Source organism: Oncorhynchus keta, chromosome 37 (genome assembly GCF_023373465.1).
Source record: "Oncorhynchus keta strain PuntledgeMale-10-30-2019 chromosome 37, Oket_V2, whole genome shotgun sequence".
In the NCBI taxonomy this organism is placed as follows: Eukaryota; Metazoa; Chordata; class Actinopteri; order Salmoniformes; family Salmonidae; genus Oncorhynchus; species Oncorhynchus keta.
The window spans coordinates 275,793-298,411 of NC_068457.1; the positions used below are offsets into that span (position 1 = coordinate 275,793).

Consider the following 22,619-nt stretch of genomic DNA (forward strand, 5'->3'; position numbering starts at 1 on the left):
TACAGAACTCTGCATGCAGCAGGGTTTCAATGGGGTGTTTGTACCATTTGATGAAATCTTGTTTTGCAGGTGGAACCCACACCTCGCTGCCATAAAGTGCAATTGGTTTTGGTTCAATGACAGATTCAATTAGTTTTAGCCAAATTTTAATAGGTATTTCAATTTGAATTAGCTTTTTAATGGCATAGAATGCCCTGTGTGCTTTCTCTGTTCATTCACTGCATCATTAAGGTGTCCGGTTGAGCTTATTTTTAAACCTAAGTAATTGTAGTGTGTGCAGTACTCTATATATTTTGTACCAATTGAGAACTTTGGTCTAATTCCCTGATCTGGATCTTCTCTGGAAAATCATTATTTTAGTATTTTTTGGGGTTTACTGCCAGGGTCCAGGTCTGGCAGTCCTGCTCTAGCAGGTCATGTGCTGTGGGTGACAGAATGCATAGGTCATCTGCAAAGAGTAGGCATTTAACTTCTGAATTGTGGAGACTAACACCAGGGGCTGAGGATTTTTCTAGAAATAGTGGCCAATCCGTTGATGTAAATATTGAAGAGTGCAGGGCTCAGATTGCAACCCTGACGAAGGCCCCGCTCCTGTTTAAAGAATTCAGTTATGTTCTTGCCAATTTTAATGCTGCACGTATTGCCAGTATACATTTGATTTAATTATGCCATATGTTTTACCCCCTACACCACTTTCAATAACTTTGTAGAACAGTCCTGTATGCCAAATAGAATCAAATGCTTTTTGGAGGTCGATAAAGCAAGAGTATATTTTGATATTATTTTGGTGGACATGTTTGCCTATCAGGTTGTGTAGGGTGTGAATATGATCAGTTGTGCGATGTTTTGGTATAAATCCAATTTGGCTTTGACTCGAGACTTGCTTATTAAGGAAGTTTAGAACTCTTACATTTATGATACATTTGTTACCTCTTTAGAATCCATTCCCCTGGCATTTTGCCTAGATTCTTCAACCCCAAATAATTTTTCCCGTGGCAAATTTAGCCAATTTGTCATCCTAAGGAATCTGCAATATTTGTTCCCTGACATCTATTAAAAAGTTGGGTAAGATGTGATCTCACACGTCTTCCTTTACATAGAAACTGGAATCTCTATGAACCACTATCGATCGAACCGAGCCATACACTATACACATACACTAAAGTTCCTGTCCTGCTACTTTCTGGAGAATTCATTGTTGCTCTTTTGAAAAAGATCCAAACACTTGCATGGCAGCATTTCCCCCGAATGCAGCAGGCTCCATTCCCACTTTACACTCCCTTTTCCAAAGACCAACTGAGTATGTACACCTTAAACAGAACTGTCTCCCACATCCCGCTACGTCTCTTTGTGTTACCTTGGCCATTGAAACTATAGTTAGTGACTTTCCCTGTGGCCGTATTAACCCCTCGCACGTCTGCAAAGTTATACTCCACTCTCAAAGCATCTTGCTCTATTTCATCCACAACCCCCGCAAAAGCCGTTTTGATCACAGGTTTCAATCAACGTACTCACATACCCAGTCTTTCTGTGGCTGAGTACTTCTCCTTATTCTGTGTTTATTGGTTTGTATTTTTTGTTGATAGAATGCTGACATAAAAACGCTGGTATATTGAGCTTTTGATTCTGTTTTTATGTTATTATGCCAAGTCGTAATTGCCTCCCTGAATTTTCTATCAGATTGAAATTTTCTGTCAGTCGGGAAATGCTGACCAATCTTATCCAGTTAGCTAAATTTTTCCCATGTTTTAGCCGAATTGGTAGAATACTTGTGCGCTTCTTTCAGCACCTCCATGGCTTTATTCAAATCCTCTAGCTCTCTTTACAGGGAAAATTGTGGCCGTCTGTCGCCATATCAATAGTAATTACTCCCAAACCTCTCCTGACTGTTTTCAGGGTGTTTTAGATTTCTTCACTCCTGTCTATAAAACACCTTCTATTAACTATTTTCCAAGGTAGCGCTACCCACATCCCCGGAGAGTAGTTATTATATTTGTGCCTATTAATTGGTCACATCTTCCGTCAAGATAGAACTGCCAAAGGGGGCGGAGTCGCAGTCTACTGCAGAGATAGCCTGCAAAGTAATGTCATACTTTCCAGGTCCATACCCAAACAGTTTGAACTACTAATTTTGAAAATTACTCTCTCCAGAAACAAGTCTATCACTGTTGCCGCCTGCTACCGACCCCCGTCAGCTCCCAGCTGCGCCCTGGACACCATTTGTGAATTGATCGCCCCTCATCTAGCTTCAGAGTTTGTTCTGTTAGGTGACCTAAACTGGGATATGCTTAACACCCCGGCAGTCCTACAATCTAAGCTAGATGCCCTCAATCTCACTCAAATCATCAAGGAACCCACCAGGTACAACCCTAACTCTGTAAACAAGGGCACCCTCATAGACGTCATCCTGACCAACTGGCCCTCCAAATATACCTCCGCTGTCTTCAACCAGGATCTCAGCGATCACTGCCTCATCGCCTGTATCCGCCACGGAGCCGCAGTCAAACGACCACCCCTCATCACTGTCAAACGCTCCCTAAAACACTTCTGTGAGCAGGCCTTTCTAATCGACCTGGCCCGTGTATCCTGGAAGGACATTGACCTCATCCCGTCAGTTGAGGATGCCTGGTCATTCTTTAAAAGTAACTTCCTCACCATTTTAGATAAGCATGCTCCGTTCAAAAAATGCAGAACCAAGAACAGATACAGCCCTTGGTTCACTCCAGACCTGACTGCCCTCGACCAGCACAAAAACATCCTGTGGCGGACTGCAATAGCATCGAATAGCCCCGTGATATGCAACTGTTCAGGGAAGTCAGGAACCAATACACGCAGTCAGTCAGGAAAGCTAAGGCCAGCTTCTTCAGGCAGAAGTTTGCATCCTGTAACTCCAACTCCAAAAAGTTCTGGGACACTGTGAAGTCCATGGAGAACAAGAGCACCTCCTCCCAGCTGCCCACTGCACTGAGGCTAGGAAACACGGTCTCCACCGATAAATCCATGATTATCGAAAACTTCAATAAGCACTTCTCAACGGCTGGCCATGCCTTCCGCCTGGCTACTCCAACCTCGGCCAACAGCTCCGCCCCCCGTAGTTCCTCACCCAAGCCTCTCCAGGTTCTCCTTTACCCAAATCCAGATAGCAGATGTTCTGAAAGAGCTGCAAAACCTGGACCCGTACAAATCAGCTGGGCTTGATAATCTGGACCCGCTATTTCTGAAACTATCTGCCGCCATTGTCGCAACCCCTATTACCAGCCTGTTCAACCTCTCTTTCATATCGTCTGAGATCCCCAAGGATTGAAAGCTGCCGCAGTCATCCCCCTCTTCAAAGGGGGAGACACCCTGGACCCAAACTGCTATAGACCTATATCCATCCTGCCCTGCCTATCTAAGGTCTTTGAAAGCCAAGTCAACAAACAGGTCACTGACCATCTCGAATCCCACCGTACCTTCTCCGCTGTGCAATCTGGTTTCCGAGCCGGTCACGGGTGCACCTCAGCCACACTCAAGGTACTAAATGATATCATAACCGCCATCGATAAAAGACAGTACTGTGCAGCCGTCTTCATCGACCTCGCCAAGGCTTTCGACTCTGTCAATCACCAAATTCTTATCGGCAGACTCAACAGCCTCGGTTTTTCGGATGACTGCCTTGCCTGGTTCACCAATTACTTTGCAGACAGAGTTCAGTGTGTCAAATCGGAGGGCATGCTGTCCGGTCCTCTGGCAGTCTCTATGGGGTGCCACAGGGTTCAATTCTCGGGCCGACTCTTTTCTCTGTATATATCAATGATGTTGCTCTTGCTGCGGGCGATTCCCTGATCCACCTCTACGCAGACGACACCATTCTATATACTTTCGGCCCGTCATTGGACACTGTGCTATCCAACCTCCAAACGAGCTTCAATGCCATACAGCACTCCTTCCGTGGCCTCCAACTGCTCCTAAACGCGAGTAAAACCAAATGCATGCTTTTCAACCGATCGCTGCCTGCACCCGCATGCCCGACTAGCATCACCACCCTGGATGGTTCCAACCTTGAATATGTGGACATCTATAAGTACCTAGGTGTCTGGCTAGACTGCAAACTCTCCTTCCAGACTCACATCAAACATCTCCAATCAAAAATCAAATCCAGAGTCGGCTTTCTATTCCGCAACAAAGCCTCCTTCACTCACGCTGCCAAGCTTACCCTAGTAAAACTGACTATCCTACCGATCCTCGACTTCGGCGATGTCATCTACAAAATGGCTTCCAACACTCTACTCAGCAAACTGGATGCAGTCTATCACAGTGCCATCCGTTTTGTCACTAAAGCACCTTATACCACCCACCACTGCGACTTGTATGCTCTAGTCGGCTGGCCCTCACTACATATTCGTCGCCAGACCCACTGGCTCCAGGTCATCTACAAGTCCATGCTAGGTAAAGCTCCGCCTTATCTCAGTTCACTGGTCACGATGGCAACACCCATCCGTAGCACGCGCTCCAGCAGGTGTATCTCACTGATCATCCCTAAAGCCAACACCTCATTTGGCCGCCTTTCGTTCCAGTACTCTGCTGCCTGTGACTGGAACGAATTGCAAAAATCGCTGAAGTTGGAGACTTTTATCTCCCTCACCAACTTCAAACATCAGCTATCCGAGCAGCTAACCGATCGCTGCAGCTGTACATAGTCTATTGGTAAATAGCTCACCCTTTTTCACCTACCTCATTCCCATACTGTTTTTATACTGTTTTTATTTATTTACTTTTCTGCTCTTTTGCACACCAATATCTCTACCTGTACATGCCCATCTGATCATTTATCACCAGTGTTAATCTGCAAAATTGTATTATTCGCCTACCTCCTCATGCCTTTTGCACACATTGTATATAGACTGCCCATTTTTTTCTACTGTGTTATTGACTTGCTAAATTGTTTACTCCATGTGTAACTCTGTGTTGTCTGTTCACACTGCTATGCTTTATCTTGGCCAGGTCGCAGTTGCAAATGAGAACTTGTTCTCAACTAGCCTACCTGGTTAAATAAAGGTGAAATAAAAAAATAAAATAAAAAAACGGCACTTAATACCTTGTATTAGAACCAATACTATGGCGTCTGCAAATGTATTACTGGAGAATGCGGATTACTTCATGTCTTATTCCAGTATTGCGCCTCAAATATCACTGTTGTTGTTAACCCACATTACCAAAATTATTCACACTTGTCTTCCTATTATCCACACAATCTTTTGTGGTTCCCCTTCCCCATAGGGCATAAACCAACCTCTCTCTGTATTGCTACTACACGTAACTCAAACAGTGTTCGAGTATCTTATTTTTCCTCTTTTTTTTTACTCACTAGCTGCTAGAACTCTCATCTTCCTAAAACTCACTGTCACTGCAGCTGGGAGTTTTGTCCCTCTTACAGATCTCGCAGGGTAATACCCCCACTAGGGACCTATCCTAAACGGAACCTACCCTATACTGTATTGTCACTCATGAATCTCGCAGTGGAAAACCTCCACTTGGGACCTGTCCTTAAAGGAACACACCCTACACCTGATTTTTACCGGGATCTTGCAGAGGAAAACCTCCACTCGGGACCTATCTTTATGGAACCTACCCTACACCAGATATTTACGACCGGTCGTTACACAATGGGCCGACTGAATAAACTCTTTCTAGGTCCGTATCCTAGAATTTTTCAGCCTACGATTGTCATCTCCCCAAGATGTCAAAATGAGTGGAAACAGGTGTAGGAACTATCTACCTTGTTTGTTGCCAGCTCCACTGATCAGGACTCTCTGGTTTGACAACAACTCGTGGTGAACCCTGCTCGTAGCACCAACTGTTAGGTTCTAATTTTCAGAATAAAAACTCTACGGACACTGTGAAAGCTCACCCAAGTTTATTCTTCCAAGATGATCAATACAGCTGCATTAGACAAACATTTTCTGATAAGCACTGATATTTAACCTTTTCTCCTAGGCTGAGTCTCCTCCTACCCATCTGAACAAACATTATCTTTACTTCTAGGCATGAAACTAAGTAATACGGCTATAAACTTTTTTTTCTCCCTTAACCTGACCCGGCCTCGACCCCCTTCATCACTAATCCATGGCTCTCTGCCCTTATCAATGCCTGCCGCATGTGATCGCGTCCCTGCGCTCAGCACATTCCAAGCTTAATTGCACCCACTATATACCTTCCTCCTACAGATAACCATTAACTTCTGGTGTAGACCCTCTATACCTAAGACCTCCCTCAGTGACATGAATAATTATATTTCATATTCTCATAACCCAACACTGATGTGCCTATATCAAGAATGTATAAAATGAACCCACTGTGCTAGAATAAGACCACATTCATTCATCTATTTACCTCTCAAACAAACCACTTATCATGTCGACCCTATGACCACACTTCGCTGAAGGTATACTATTTGAGGAGCATGTCACGAGTTGACTCATTCAGTAGTAGCCAAGATAAAAAAATATTAAATAATGTTTTCACACCTGTTTTATATGCAGGTCCTATGGCAGTGTATTTAAGGCCAACTATAAAGAGACTGGGGAGATTGTGGCCATCAAGCAGGTCCCTGTGGAGTCTGACCTGCAGGAGATCATCAAAGAGATTTCCATAATGCAGCAGTGTAACAGGTGAGGCACCCTCCACTCTACCTCCTCTGCTTGCCTGACTTGCCTCTGTGTCGTCAGATCGAATGATCTGTTGCTGTGTTGGTAACATTATTTGTGAACAGAAGAAGAGTGGAACATATGGTTTATATGATTAGTGTAATATAGACAAGGTACCAGAAATAGGCAAACTCATTAGGCTCTTTTGCATCCTCAGTCCCCATGTTGTGAGATACTACGGAAGTTACTTTAAGAACAGTGACCTGTGGATCGTAATGGAGTACTGCGGAGCTGGCTCTGTCTCCGACATCATTCGCCTGCGCAACAAAACGGTAACATGCTACATCCAACATGTCCAATCTGACTGAATATCGTCTATATGTTTTTGCAAAAAATTGTGTTTTTGCTGATCTTTATTGATGGTGCCAATTATTTTAGACCTGACTATTTTAACAATGTCAACATTATTTATACAGATTTTAAGTTAACATTACAAAAATGTATTAATTGTTTTTGATTCATTTCTGCTTGCTGTACATTTTTAAATATTTATTTTGAGTGCTGGGCATATGTAATCAGTAGTGGATATCGTTGCCCTAAAATAAGTAGAATTATGTCTTATAGTGTCTCTTGCCTCACGTGTCTGTTGTAGCTAACAGAGGATGAGATCGCCACCATAGTGCAGTCCACACTGAAGGGACTGGAGTACCTGCACTTTATGAGGAAGATCCACAGAGACATCAAGGCAGGGAATATCCTGCTAAACGCAGAGGGCCAGGCCAAGCTGGCTGACTTCGGGGTGGCGGGACAGCTGACTGTAAGGAATTCATCAGAAGATAGCTGGTGCAGATCATGGGCTGCGTTTACACAAGCAACCCAATTCCGATCTTTTTTCCACTGTGGTGTTTTGACCAATCACAACTTTTTCAGAACTGATCTGATTGGTTAAAACACCAATTAGTGAAAAAAATATCAGAACTTGTCAGTATGTCTAAACGCAGCCATTGAGTCATACGTTAATGAGATGAATGTTTGAACTAGGACAGGGGTGTCAAACTCAATTCCTGGAGGGCTGAGTATCTGGGTTTTGCTCCTCCCTTGTACTTGATTGATCAATTAAGTTCATTAATTAGGTAGGAGCTCCCTTCACCTGGTTGTCTAGGTCTTAATTGTAGGTTAATTAAAAGGAAATATCAAAAAACCAGCAGACCCAGGGCTCTCCAGGAATTATGTTTGATACCACTGATCAAGAATGTTGATTTAATTCCTTGGTTTGATTGATCTGAACTATCAAATTACATCTGCAACATTGACTGTTTTTGTCTCCCAAGATTCACTATGTAAAATCTTGGGAAGAGGTTCAGAAACAAGACTTATCTGCTCAACCAATGGAAATAGTTTTACATTTATTCGTCATCTTGCTTGAATGTGCTGAAAGCTGGCTAGTCTTGTCTAGTAGTCTCATCAGTTGAAGCCTTTTTGATCTGGACTGGGCCCAACCAAAAGATGCTTCCCGTCAACTAACTTTTTTTATTTACCTTTAAAATGGGAGTTTTGGTCTTCTGTGCCATACTGTAGTCCCTTTTTAACATCCTGCATTTGAGTTAATATAGCTAAATTGTTTGTGGATAGACGAAAATCATGCTCAAGCAATCCAGGACTGACCAGGATGCCATGAGGTGTATATTTTTCATAATGTTCTCTGTATATCATGTGCAAATATAATTAGTAAATCATGTCTACTACTTGTCTGTTTTTCAGGATACCATGGCCAAGCGGAACACAGTGATTGGCACTCCATTCTGGATGGCCCCTGAGGTGATCCAGGAGATTGGTTATAACTGTGTGGCAGACATTTGGTCCCTGGGCATCACAGCCATAGAAATGGCAGAGGGAAAGCCTCCCTATGCAGACATCCACCCTATGAGGGTGAGTCTATTGTTAATGTGTACAGATCTGATTTAGTTAGTGATTGAACTTGTCCAAGACTTCTCAGTCTCAGGCTTCAACCCCTCTAAAACCAATCTGAGTATAGTGGTGAAAACAGAGACGACTTGAAATGTGATTTTGTGTTGTTAAATTGTCCCCGTATGTGACTTTGTTTCTGTTCTGTCTGTTACATTGCTTCGTTTATAGGCCATATTTATGATTCCTACCAATCCTCCACCGACGTTCCGAAACCCAGACTTGTGGTCGGAGCTGTTCCAAGAATTTGTCTCCCAGTGTCTGGTGAAGAACCCAGAGAACAGAGCCACTGCCACACAGCTTCTACAGGTAGAAGACCCCATCTCACCGACACTGTCTGCATCTCAAATGCCTCCCTTTTCCCTATATAGTGCACTACTTTTGACATCCAAAAGTAGTGCACAATGTAGAGAATATGATGCCATATGGGGCAAAGCCACTGTCCCCTCTGGCACCCATACCAAAACTACCTTACTCAGCCTACTACGTCAGTCTCTCCCTTCTCTCTCTCTTCCTCTTTTTCTCGCTTTCTGTCTGTTAATTTCCTATTTGTCCTACCATAATTTCTCTCTGGATTAAATTTTGCAACTAACCATTAATATTTTACATGGGATAGCACATTATGAGGCCATTACCGAGTAAAACTGCAACTCGCGGTTGCATTGCTTTAAACTCGGGTTAAAGATTATAAATGCCTCTTTTCCATGGACATCGGAAGAAAAAAAAAATGAAACAAATCACTTTTGAAAAATGTAATGGCTACTTTGCTCCCCCAAACTGTTTTTTTTTGCAAGAGCAACATTCTTGCCCCTGTTCTTCTAAACACGTGTTTGTTACGATAGATCACCTGGATGGTATCGATTTATTATTATTAATTTTTTCTAGTTGATTTCATGGCGAGATTAATTCAAAGACTCGTTGCTGCGCACTGCACTACCCACAATGCGAAACTTTTGGGGTAAACACTGGATGTTGGCTCAATTGTGTGTTTGTCCTCCTGCAGCATCCATTCATTAAGGCTGCTAAGCCCAGCAGCATCCTCAGAGCTTTGATCACAGATGCCATGGAAATTAAACTGAAGAAAGTGGAGGCCGAGCAGAGAGAACAGGACCAAGAGGACGAAGACAACTCGGTAAACACAGACCCACATGCACAAACCCCACTAAAGCTTAGGCTGCATGGCCATGACAGTCCACTGGCCCATTTATCAGCTATTTATGAGCCTCATTTAATGTTTTTTTTTATCAACACGCATGCCTACGTCACAACAGACAGCAGACTATGAAAAGCATTACTCTCCCACTTTATTTTGTAAGCTGAATAATTGGGCTGGGGAAATGTAACCACTCTCAAATACTGTAGATCTATTCATAGATGGGGCTATGGATGCAGGACTGAAAATCAATGAGATCGACATACAGTGGAGAGAACAAGTATTTGATACACTGCCGATTTTGCAGGTTTTCTTTTTTTATCATAGGTACACTTCAACTGTGAGAGACGGAATCTAAAACAAAAATACAGAAAATCACATTGTATGACTTTTAGGTAATTAATTTGCATTTTATTGCATGACATAAGTATTTGATACATCAGAAAAGCAGAACTTTAATATTTGGTACAGAAACCTTTGCTTGCAATTATAGAGATCATACGTTTCCTGTAGTTCTTGACCAGGTTTGCACACACTGCAGCAAGGATTTTGTCCCACTCCTCCATACAGACCTTCTCCAGATCCTTCATGTTTCGGGGCTGTCGCTGGGCAATACGGACTTTCAGCTCCTTCCAAAGATTTTCTATTGGGTTCAGGTCTGGAGACTGGCTAGGCCCCTCCAGGACCTTGAGATGCTTCTTACGGAGCCACTCCTTAGTTGCCCTGGCTGTGTGTTTTCGGGTCGTTGTCATGCTGGAAGACCCAGTCACGACCCATCTTCAATGCTCTTACTGAGGGAAGGAGGTTGTTGGCCAAGATCTCGCGATACATGGCCCCATCCGTCCCCCCCTCAATACGGTGCAGTCGTCCTGTCCCCTTTGCAGAAAAGCATCCCCAAAGAATGATGTTTCCACCTCCATGCTTCACGGTTGGAATGGTGTTCTTGGGGTTGTACTCATCCTTCTTCTTCCTCCAAGCACGGCGAGTGGAGTTTAGACCAAAAAGCTCTATTTTTGTCTCCTCAGACCACATGACCTTCTCCCATTCCTCCTCTGGATCATCCAGATGGTCATTGGCAAACTTCAGACGGGCCTGGACATGCGCTGGCATGAGCAGGGGGACCTTGCGTGCGCTGCAGGATTTCAATCCATGACTGCGTAGTGTGTTACTAATGGTTTTCTTTGAGACTGTGGTCCCAGCTCTGTTCAGGTCATTGAGCAGGTCCTGCCGTGTAGTTCTGGGCTGATCCCTCACCTTCCTCATGATCATTGATGCCCCACGAGGTGAGATCTTGCATGGAGCCCCAGACCGAGGGTGATTGACCGTCATCTTGAACTTCTTCCATTTTCTAATAATTGCCCCAACAGTTGATGCCTTCTCACCAAGCTGCTTGCCTATTGTCCTGTAGCCCATCCCAGCCTTGTGCAGGTCTACAATTTTATCCCTGATGTCCTTACACAGTTCTCTGGTCTTGGCCATTGTGGAGAGGTTGGAGTCTGTTTGATTGAGTGTGTGGACAGGTGTCTTTATATAGAGGTAATGAGTTCAAACAGGTGCAGTTAATACAGGTAATGAGTGGAGAACAGGAGGGCTTCTTAAAGAAAAAACTAACAGGTCTGTGAGAGCTGGAATTCTTACTGGTTGGTAGGTGATCAAATACTTATGTCATGCAATAAAATGCAAATGCGTTACTTAAAAATCATACAATGTGATTTTCTGGATCTTTAGACTCCGTCTCTCACAGTGGAAGTGTACCTATGATAAAACATTATAGATCTCTACATGCTTTGTAAGTAGGAAAACTCAAAATCGGCAGTGTATCAAATACTTGTTCCCCCCACTGTACATCATATTTTGGAGCCTTACATTTGTTTACAAATTACAACAAAAACATACACAATGGAGTAACACAGCCTTAGATATGGGATTAAGCTCATAAGGCATGTATAACTTATCTTCAATAACAAATGCAATTAATTATCATTAGGCAGGTTTCCACTCACTCAGGTTTATTCAACAAACGCAATGTCGCAAAAAAAACACATTGCGACGTGTAATGGAAACGGCAGCTATATACTGTTATCATGGAATGCACACTTACGTTCTAAATAATTGTGGGACCCCTGATGACTTCCTCTCCGGAAACTTGTTGTTCTTCTTATTACTAGCCTGCCTCTCTTCCAACTGTTCGTTTTTACTCGGGTTCTAAGTAAACAAACGGACAACTAGGTTTATTGTAATATTCATTGGGTGAATACAAGTTTATTCACCCAATGGGTCAATCAGCTCAAGAGACAAAAACATATTCACACAAGCACTGGTATTTAAACCTTCCTCCTATGTGGAGTCTCCTTCTTACACATCTGAACAGCCAATACATCTGTTGCTAGACAGGACTTTGCCTCGCTTCTGTTCATTGCACTTCTATTTAATGCCTGTGAGCAATGTCCAGGTGTCCGTTGAATACCTGCAGCCTTCACTTCATAAAGTAATGTACCAACTTTGGCAGCATATGTTGAAAGTAAACTCAGCAAATAAAGAAACATTCTCTCACTGTCAACTGCATTGATTTAACGTGTAAATATTTGTATTAACATACCAAGATTCAATAACTGAGACATAAACTGAACAAGTTCAACAGGCATGTGACTAACAGAAATGGAATAATGTGTCCCTGAACAAAGGGGTGGTCAAAAGTAACAGTCGGGGGCCTCCCGGGTGGCGCAGTGGTCTAGGGCACTGCATCACAGTGCGACCAGGAGGCCCATTTGGCCTAGCATCGTCCGGGTTAAGGAGGGTTTGGCCGGTAGGGATATCCTTGTCTCATCGCGCACTAGTGACTCCTGTGGCAGGCCGGGCGCAGTGCACGCTAACCAAGTCACCAGGTGCACAGTGTTTCCTCCGACACATTGGTGCGGCTGGCTTCCGGGTTGGATGCGCGCTGTGTTAAGAAGCAGTGTGGCTTGGTTGGGTTGGAGGACGCATGGCTTTCGACCTTCGTCTCTCCCGAGCCCGTACGGGAGTTGTAGCGATGAGACAATATAGTAACTACTAACAATTGGATACTACGAAATTGAGGAGAAAAGGGGGTAAAATATATATATATTTTTTAAGTAACAGTTGGTTTCTGGTGTGGCCACCAGCTACATTAAGTACTGCAGTGCATCTCCTCTGGGACTGGACCAGATTTGCCGGTTCTTGCTGTGAGATGTTACCCCACTCTTCCACCAAGGCACCTGCAAGTTCCCAGACATTTTTTGGAGGATTGGCCCTTGCCCTAGCCCTCACCCTCCCGCCGATCCAACAGGTCCCAGATGTGCTCAATGGGATTGAGATCCAGGCTCTTCGCTGGCCATGGCAGAACATGGACATTCCTGTCTTGCAGGAAATCACGCACAGAACGAGCAGTATGGCTGGTGGCATTGTCATGCTGGAGGGTCATGTCAGGATGAGACTGCAGGAAGGGTACCACATGAGGGAGGAGGATGTCTTCCCTGTAACGCACAGCATTGAGATTGCCTGCAATGACAACAAGCTTAGTCCGATGATGCTGTGACACACCACCCCAGACCATGACGGACCCTCCACCTACAAATCAATCCTGCTCCAGAGTACAGACCTCGGTGTAACGCTCATTCCTTCGGCAATAAACGTGAATCCGACCATCACCCCTGGTGAGACAAAACCGCTACTCGTCAGTGAAGAGCACTTTTTGCCAGTCCTTTCTGGTCCAGCGACGGTGGGTTCGTGCCCACAGGTGACGTTGTTGCCGGTCATGTCTGTTGTAGGCCTTACAACAGGCCTACAAGTCTTCAGTCCAGCCTCTCTGAGCATATTGGAGCACAGTCTGAGCACTGATGGAGGGATTGTGCGTTCCTGGTGTAACTCGGGCAGTTGTTGTTGCCATCCAGAACCTCCTGTGTCCCTGTAGCACTGTCTTAGATGTCTCACAGTATGGACATTGCAATTTATTGCCCTGACCACATCTGCAGTTCTCATGCCTCCTTGCAGCATGCCTAAGGCACATTCACTCAGATGAGCAGGGACCCTGGGCATTTTTCTTTTGGTGTTTTTCAGAGTCAGTAGAAAGGCCTCTTTAGTGTCCTAAGTTTTCCTTCCACAGGTGCATGTTCATTCATTGTTTATGGTTCATTGAACATGCATGGGAAACTGTGTTTAAACCCTTTACAGTGTAGTTATTTGGATTTTTACCATTTATCCTTGATAGACAAGGTCCTGAAAAAGGGACATTTATTTTTTTGCTGAGTTTAGAAGCTTCTGAGCCTCCTGATGTGGGTGTTGACAAAGACCTTGTCAAATGGAACCTCCAATTCAATGTGCTCTGATTGTGCCCAAATAACAAGTTTGGCTGAATGCAGCCCCAGGCAATACATGGCCATCTGTACTTGTAACCTCTGGGCTCCTTTGGGTGCACTACATACAGTCCATCCTGCACTTTAATGTCAGGGTTTTTGGCTGTGAGAGCTTCCTTGAGGGGGTGTTGTGGGGAGGTGCTGAAATGCAAGTGACTCATTTTCTCTCCAATGCTTTGCTGCGATGTTCCCTTGGAACTACATTTTATTCAGTGACTGTGACTGACTAAATTTGTAACTTCATACACATAGTTTCGGCATGAACAGGAGTTTATTAAGATGATTCATTCTAGCTTTATTATCAGTTCAGATTGGAGTTGTTGATTGATTATTCATTCTTGACTGTCCACAATGTGATCCAAATGACAATGTGATTCAGTCCTGAGTTTAGCCAGTGCATGAAATATCGAGCAAGCATCAGAGTATGTGACTTTATTTATTTTATTAGATGGTGAGTTTCACGTGAGCTCTAATAGGATGCCCACTTAACTTTGCTAAGTAACGCTACCTAAAAAAAATATATATATATTTCACCTTTATTTAACCAGGTAGGCTAGTTGAGAACAAGTTCTCATTTGCAACTGCGACCTGGCCAAGATAAAGCATAACAGTGTGAACAGACAACAACACAGAGTTACACATGGAGTAAACAATTAACAAGTCAATAACACAGTAGAAAAAAAGAGTCTATATACATTGTGTGCAAAAGGCATGAGGAGGTAGGCAAATAATTACAATTTTGCAGATTAACACTGGAGTGATAAATGATCAGATGGTCATGTACAGGTAGAGATATTGGTGTGCAAAAGAGCAGAAAAGTAAATAAATATAAACAGTATGGGGAAGAGAGAGGTAAAATTGGGTGGGCTATTTACCGATTGACTGTACAGCTGCAGCGATCGGTTAGCTGCTCAGATAGCAGATGTTTGAAGTTGGTGAGGGAGATAAAAGTCTCCAACTTCAGCGATTTTTGCAATTCGTTCCAGTCACAGGCAGCAGAGAACTGGAACGAAAGGCGGCCAAATGAGGTGTTTGCTTTAGGGATGATCAGTGAGATACACCTGCTGGAGCGCGTGCTATGGGTGGGTGTTGCCATCGTGACCTGAAGCCAGTGGGTCTGGCGACGAATATGTACTTAAAGGCGCTGAGTGGTTGATCCATCGTCTGCATTGGGGTGGCAGGGTAGCCTAGTGGTTAGAGAGCGTTGGACTAGTAACCGAAAGGTTGCAAGTTCGAATCCCAGAGCTGACTAGGTACAATTCTGTCGTTCTGCCCCTGAACAGGCAGTTAACCAGGTCAGGGCATTCATACTTCTTGCACTTTGGGGAGCAGCGCAGAGCTGTTGTGAGGAAAGTTGTCAAATAAGTGACTTTGTGTTTATACAGGATCTCCTGCACCCACCTACCATCAACCAATCACGTCAATGCGAAGCTATTTGGAGCCCTCTGCATTGTTACAACATTTGGGAGGCGCACAGCAATGCGGTACGGAGCTTAATTTGGGCTCTGCGTGCCTTTGGAGGTTCCGCTATTGCGTCACCTCTTTCAAACGGAGTCTGTTATCCAAACAGATCGAGCATAAATTGGCTCTTACCCTGCAAAGAATGTGCAGTGTCCACTTTGGTTTTCTCTGTTTTTGCGGACAATGACCCAGGCAGAGTATTATTTAGACAGCATCTGCTTAGCCTCGATCTCACAGTAACAACTGACATGCTCTACGCTATAGGTTAGCACACTTTGACCTTTTCAGCCTGAAAGTACTTGTACCCATCTAGGCTTCGATATGTACTTAAGGATTCTCGGGTGTAATAACATTGCCTTTCAACAAGAAAAAGATATTTAGCTGACTGACATCAGGGAGGTCAGTTAGAATTGTTCCTTTCTCACAGCGGTGTCCATAGGGTCCGGTAACCCTGGCACATCAAGTCATTTCAGTAGATAGTGCTGTTTCTCCTCCTCAGATAGTCCCAGAAAATTCCTGCTTGGTGTTTGATGGAAGTGTAGTAATTTTTAGCTAAAATTTTTGTTGACAGAAGTTGAGGTTCCGTTTTCCAAATTTGAATGAAGTGCTTTGAATGGCTGGTCATGACCCACATCAACACCATCATACCAGAAACCCTAGACCCACTGCAATTTGCATACTGCCCCAACAGATCCACAGATGACGCAATCTCAATCGCACTCCACACTGTCCATTCCCACCTATGTGAGAATGCTGTTCATTGACTTCAGCTCAGAGTTCAACACCAAAGTGCCCACAAAGCTCATCACTAAGCTAAGGACCCTGGGACTAAACACCTCCCTCTGCAACTGGATCTTGGACTTACCTCCCTCAGGTGGTAAGGGTAGTCAACAACACATCTGCCATGCTAATCCTCAACACTGGGGCCCCTCAGGGGTGCTTGCTTTGTCCCCACCTGTACTCCCTGTTCACCCACGACTGCGTGGCCAAGCACAACTCCAACAGCATTAAGTTTGCTGACGACACAACAGTGGTAGGCCCCTGATCACCGACAACGATGAGACAGCCTATAGGGAGCAGGTCAGAGACCTGGCAGTGTTGTGCCAGGACAACATCCTCTCCCTCAATGTGATCAAGACAAAGGAGCTGATCGTGGACTACAGAAAAAGGAGGGACGAACAGGCCCCCATTCACATTGACGGGGCTGTAGTGGAGCGGTTGAGAGTTTCAAGTTCCTTGGTGTCCACATCACCAACAAACTATCCTGGTCCAAACATACCAACACAGTTGTGAGGGGGGCACAACAACACCTTTTCCCCTCAGGATACTGAAAAGATTTGTAATGGTTCCCCAGATCCTGAAAAAGTTTTACAGCTACACCATCGAGAGCATCATGACCGGTTGCATCATTGCCTGCTATGGCAACTGCTCGGCATCTGACCGTAAGGTGCTACAGAGGGTAGTGCGTATGGCCCAGTACATCACTGGGGCCAAGCTTCCTGCCATCCAGGACCTATATACTAGGCGGTGTCAGAGGAAGGCCCAAAAATGTGTCACCCAATTCATAGACTGTTTTCTCTGCTACCGCACGGCAAGCGGTACCGGAGCGCCAAGTCTAGGTCCAAAAGACTCCTTAACAGCTTCTACCCCCAATCCGTAAGACTGCTGAACAATTGATCAAATGGCCACCCCGACTATTTACATTGACACCCCCCGCCCCCTTTGATTTTACACTGCTGATACTCGCTGTTTATTATCTATGCATAGTCACTTTACCCCTACCTACATGTACAAATTACCTCGACTAACCTGTACCCCCGCACATTGACTTGGTACCGGTACCCCCTGTATATTGGCTTGTTATTGTTACTTTTTATTTTTATTTTTTTACTTTAGTTTATTTCGTAAATATAAATATATTTTCTTTGTAAACTTTCTCAATTTAATGGAAACACAGCTCGTGATTGAAATGACCGGCAGAAAGTTGTAGCTTGTGCTTCGTTGGCATACTGCTATTGCTCTGCCCTGATATTATACACTTGAAACATCGAACTGCCTCTTTACAAAAAAAACTTACCAACTGGATGATGTCACATGATCTTTCAAAATCACTGTGTCAAATGTATTTCCATGTAACTTTGTTTGAGTGACTGTGTGGTTCAGTTGCAGAACAAATTCTTATTTTCAATGTCGGCCTAGGAACAGTCTTGACTTGAGATGATGTTTTGTTCAATCAGGACGAGGACGAGGTAGACCAGGGAACGATGGTGAGGGCGGGCACTAGCGACATGGGCACCATCCGGGAGGCCGGTTCGCTAGGGGGCACGGCGAGGACCATGATCGAGCAGAGCGACATGGGCACCATGGAGTCTCAGCTGGGCACCATGGTGATCAACTCAGACGATGACGAGGACGAGGAGGCCGGCACCATGAAACGTAAGCGACAGACGCCACAATGTCATTGTAGATTTATAATTCCCTGTTGGAGTTACTGTGAATGTCATTTCTAGCCGTTACGTGATCACTGGATACTTTTGGTGTCAAAAGATGTCACATGATTCTATCACGGTATGGTTCATTCATCACCCCCAGCATCAAATTAGCTCATTCAAACCCTTTCATCTCACCTGAAACATGTTGTAAATTAGTGTTCCCTGTCAAGTTACCTGGTTAAATAACTTTAAGTAAATGTGAAACCACATTTAAATAAATTTAACAAATACAATTCAACAAAGTTAGTCTCTATAATTAAAAGTGCTGTACGCAAGTCCAGATGTGATCCGTCCAATTTTTTGTTGTTGCTAGAATGCTTCCATTTTAAAACCACTGTTATGCATATAGTGAGATTGTGGTTACTTCATTAGGCTTGGAGACACACATTGAACCAGTGGACCGTGTGACCCTAGAGTGGCTGCCCATGGTATATAGGACTGACAGCTTGAGCTGATTTCTCTCCAAGGCCCACTAGATGGCATGGATATTTCACTGGGCTGAAGGGTAGATTGTTTCCCTTGCTGCATAGTGCTGATGGCTGCTCAGACTAATACCAGAGGTGTGACGTTCCAGAGAATAAAGAGGGTTTACTGTCTAGCTGGGTGATATATCGAGTTCATTCAAATAAAAAAAGAATGCGCGAAATTGAAAATGCCTGTATCGCAGTATTTCTTTTCTTATGAGCATTTATGTCTACTTGTTCCAATGTTGCCTTTTTGTCTCGTCTCCCTCGCTCCTTCTGACTGCTGTGCAGCACTTTCCCACTCACACACTGAGCCCTCCCCGTCACTCACGACGACAAAGATTAGAGATCGCTTCTTCCTCTCTGACAGTAAGCAGTACTAACTCGCTATTTGTATTTTAAGTTTGGCATTTTAGACAGCTAGCACATATCAAGCTGTGACTAGTCTGTTTTTTTAATACATTTACAAATACTAATTCATAAGGAATTGGCAACTCGTTCTCATTCTGAGAAATAAGGCTACATGCTCTTAATTAAAACAGGTGGAGACAGACAGAAGGGTGTGTTCATAACAGTTTAACTGTTCTACCTCACTCGCTAGCTAGCCTTTTTTGCTATAATGCATTCACCTACTACAAGAAGTAATTATTAGTGGGTGTGCAGTTGTGCATGGTTCTTGTTATATTTGTAACAAAGGGGGCATTTTCGTAGACTTAAGTCAGATCAGTGATTATTGCAAAATAGGTTAAACTATTTTCATCAAATGTCATTTTTTTTTGTGGTTGTTATGGTTGTGGAAGGCTTATTTAGCCTACGTATAATTTTGTAAGCACTGAATTAATACAATTATTGTGGACTGTTCATTAAATCAAATCAAATTTGATTTGTTAGCAGATGTTAATGCGAGTGTAGCGATTATGTATAGAGGAAAAAATGGAACAAAATTCGAGATATGACCATATTACCCAGATATGACCCATATTACCCTCATCTGGAGAATGCCAAGCGGTTGGAGTTGGGGGCGAATGAATGGGAATGTAGAGTTCCCAAAGAAAACATCTCATGGGTTATAATATGTAAAATATGTTTTTGTCCAAAATCGATGTCTAGTGATTGGACAATGGTGAGTTCTCTGAGTGATTTGTTATTTTTCAATCCTACTCCTGATGCCAATCAAAGACACATATTGTATGTGACTCTTTGGATGTGTTTAACAGACGACTACTATCTTTTAACCTTCCTGTCAGCTTTCCCCTTGAGTAAAAAGACTGGTTGAAGTGTGTGGGGACTTAAATAACTAAATCACTACTGTGCCATTCCATTCTACCGCACACGTTAGTTATGCACAGACATGTAACATGATCATTTTAAGTTAATTATATTATGTTTCAGATGAATGGTGTAAGAGATCAGAGTTGTATTCTAACTAAGGTATTTTATTTTTATTGAAAGAGCAGTGGGAAGGTGTAGAGGGAAGTAGTCACAAGTAGAGGGGCACAGACTAGAAAGTGGCAGAGACGGGGCTCAGCTCCCGTCACCAGGGGCCAAAATCCCCGGCTTTTTCTATGGGGCTCAGGCAGAAAAAGGTATTGGAGAGGAAGGGACTATTTGCCTTTGGGTGTTGCCTATTTGTTTGTCTATGTCTTCTAAATGTCAATGTATTATGGTGGTACTCAGTAACTTTCTATAGTTTCTAGTTTTAATGTCACATGCATAGGTACAGTGAAATGCCTTTCTTGCAAACTCAAAACCTAACAATTCAATAATCAATAACAATGTAATACTAGAAAAAAATCCACAAGGAATATGAAGATCACAATAAGTAAGTATACGATATACAGGGTCAGTTCCAATACCCTATTTACAATGTGCAGTGATACTGGAGTGACGGAGATAGATATGCATAGGGGTAAATAAAAGGTCAATAAAGAGAGGCTGTGTAGCTATTTTGTAAGCTATTTGTCAGTCTTATTACTTGGTGATAGGAGATTTGTTTAAGAGCCTGTCTGTGCCAGACTTGATGCTCTTGCTGTGCAGAATCAGAGCGAATTGTCTATAGCTTAGGTGGTTGGCATCTTTAACAATTTTCAGGGCGTTCCAACCACACCGCCTGATATAGATGTCCTGGATGGCAGGGAGGTCGACCCCAGTGATTTACTGGGCTCTCCGCACCACCCTCGGTTGCCTCCATGAGATCGATGACGGTGCTATTGCCATACCATACAGATGTAGAACTTTTTCAACCTCATGAGGGGGGTAGAGGTGATGTCGCACCACCTTCATGACTGTGCGTGTGTTTGGTGCACTTGAAGTCTAATGATTTGTACACTGAGGAACTTGAAGATGTTGAACTGCTCGTCCCCCCGTTTCATGTAGTCCACGATCAGCTCCTTGGTCTTACTGACTTCGAGGGACCACCTCCCTGTAGGTTGACTCATCGTCACCGGTGATCAGGCCTACCACCGTCGTGTCGTTAGCATACTTGGTATTGGAGTTGTGTGTGGCCACGCATTCGTGGGTGAACAGGAAGTACAGGAGGGAACTAAGCACACACCCCTGTGGGTGCCCCTGTGTTGAGGGTCAGTGTGGTGGAGGTGACGTTGTCGGCCCATCAGGATCCAATTACAGAGGGAGGTGTTCAGACCCAGAGTCCTAAGCTTAGTGACGAGCTTGGAGGGGACAATGGTGTTGAACGCTGAGCTGTAGTCAATGAACAGCATTCTCACATAGGTGTTAATCTTGTCTAGGTGGGTGAGAGAGTGCCATCTATGGATCTGTTGGGGGGGTATGCAAATTGGAGTGGGTCAGGGATGGTGGAGTTAATGTGTGCCATAACCAGCCTCTCAAAGCACTTCACGATTGCAGAAGTTAGTGCTACAGGAGGTAGTCATTGTGGCATGAAGCCTTAGAGTTCTTGGACAGGAATGATGGTGGTCATCTTAAAACATGTGGGGATTACAGATTGGGACAATGAGACGTTGCAAATTACCGTTCTGAGAGTGAGATCACCCAATCCTCTGGGTCGGTGACGGTCCTCACACCCGTCACAATGTTCTCAAAGTGTGCATAAAATGGATTGAGTTCGTCTGGTAGTGTCATCGTTGGGCAGATCACGGTTGGGTCTTTCTTTGTAATCCGTAATGTACTGTAGCCCCTGCCACATGTGGCGGGCATTTTTCAAGATTTTCATGCCGATTTTAAGTCAGAACAGTAACTAGACCACTCAAGAACAGTGGTCTTGGTAAGAAACCCCATTGTATATTTGGCCTTGTGTTTTTATCCTACAAAACACACCATGATGCAGCCACCACCATGCTTGACATTTTGAAGAGTTGGATTTGCCCTAAACGTATCGCGTTGTATTCAGGACGTAAAGTTTATTTTTATTTTTTTTAAAGCCACATTTTTTGCTTTAGTACCTTATTGCAAACAGGATGCATGTTTTGGAATATTTCTTTTCTATACAGGCTTCATTCTTTTCACTCTGTCATTGAGGTTAGTGTTGCAACAATGTTGTTGATCCGTCCTCCGTTTTCTCCTATCACAGTCATTCAACTCTGTAGGAGTTTTAATGTCACCATTTGCCTCATGATGAAATCCCCGAACTGTTTCCTTCCTCTCCATCCACTTATTTATTTATTTATTTTCACCTACCAATCGGTGCTCTTTGTGAGGCATTGGAAAATGTCCCTGGTCTTTATGGTTGTATCTGTGTTTGAACTTCGCTGCTTGACTGAGGGACCATACCAATAATTGTATACGTGGGGTACAGAGATGAGGTAGTCATTCAAAAATCATGTTCAACACAATTATTGCACACAGTGAGTCCATGCAACTTATTATGTGACTTGTTAAGCAAATGCTTACTCCTTAATTTATTTAGCCATGCCATAACAAAGGGGTTGAATACTTATTGACTGAAGACATTGCAGCTTTGTATTTTTATTAATTTGTAAAAATTTCTGATGGCCAAGTATATGAAATCAACATTTGAAGCAAAGTTATTGGACAATTACTGTTTTGGATGGCAAGAGATTTCAGTGTGGAAAAATTACACTTTGTCCCTGCTGTAAAACTGTATATTG

At 43.6% G+C, this 22,619-nt stretch overlaps 1 protein-coding gene across 3 annotated transcripts in view; it reads left to right on the forward strand.

Moving 5' to 3' along the window:
- LOC118370032 (serine/threonine-protein kinase 4-like) overlaps window positions 1–22,619 on the forward strand; it is an 82,146-nt gene that overhangs the window by 24,990 nt on the left and 34,537 nt on the right. For all 3 annotated transcript variants that reach the window (XM_052498956.1, XM_035754786.2, XM_035754787.1), the window contains exons 3-9: window positions 6,522–6,650; window positions 6,844–6,958; window positions 7,279–7,443; window positions 8,388–8,555; window positions 8,763–8,900; window positions 9,595–9,723; window positions 17,816–18,014. In XM_052498956.1, coding sequence (XP_052354916.1) covers window positions 6,522–6,650; window positions 6,844–6,958; window positions 7,279–7,443; window positions 8,388–8,555; window positions 8,763–8,900; window positions 9,595–9,723; window positions 17,816–18,014 — 1,043 coding nt within the window. The remainder of the gene's footprint in view (window positions 1–6,521; window positions 6,651–6,843; window positions 6,959–7,278; window positions 7,444–8,387; window positions 8,556–8,762; window positions 8,901–9,594; window positions 9,724–17,815; window positions 18,015–22,619) is intronic.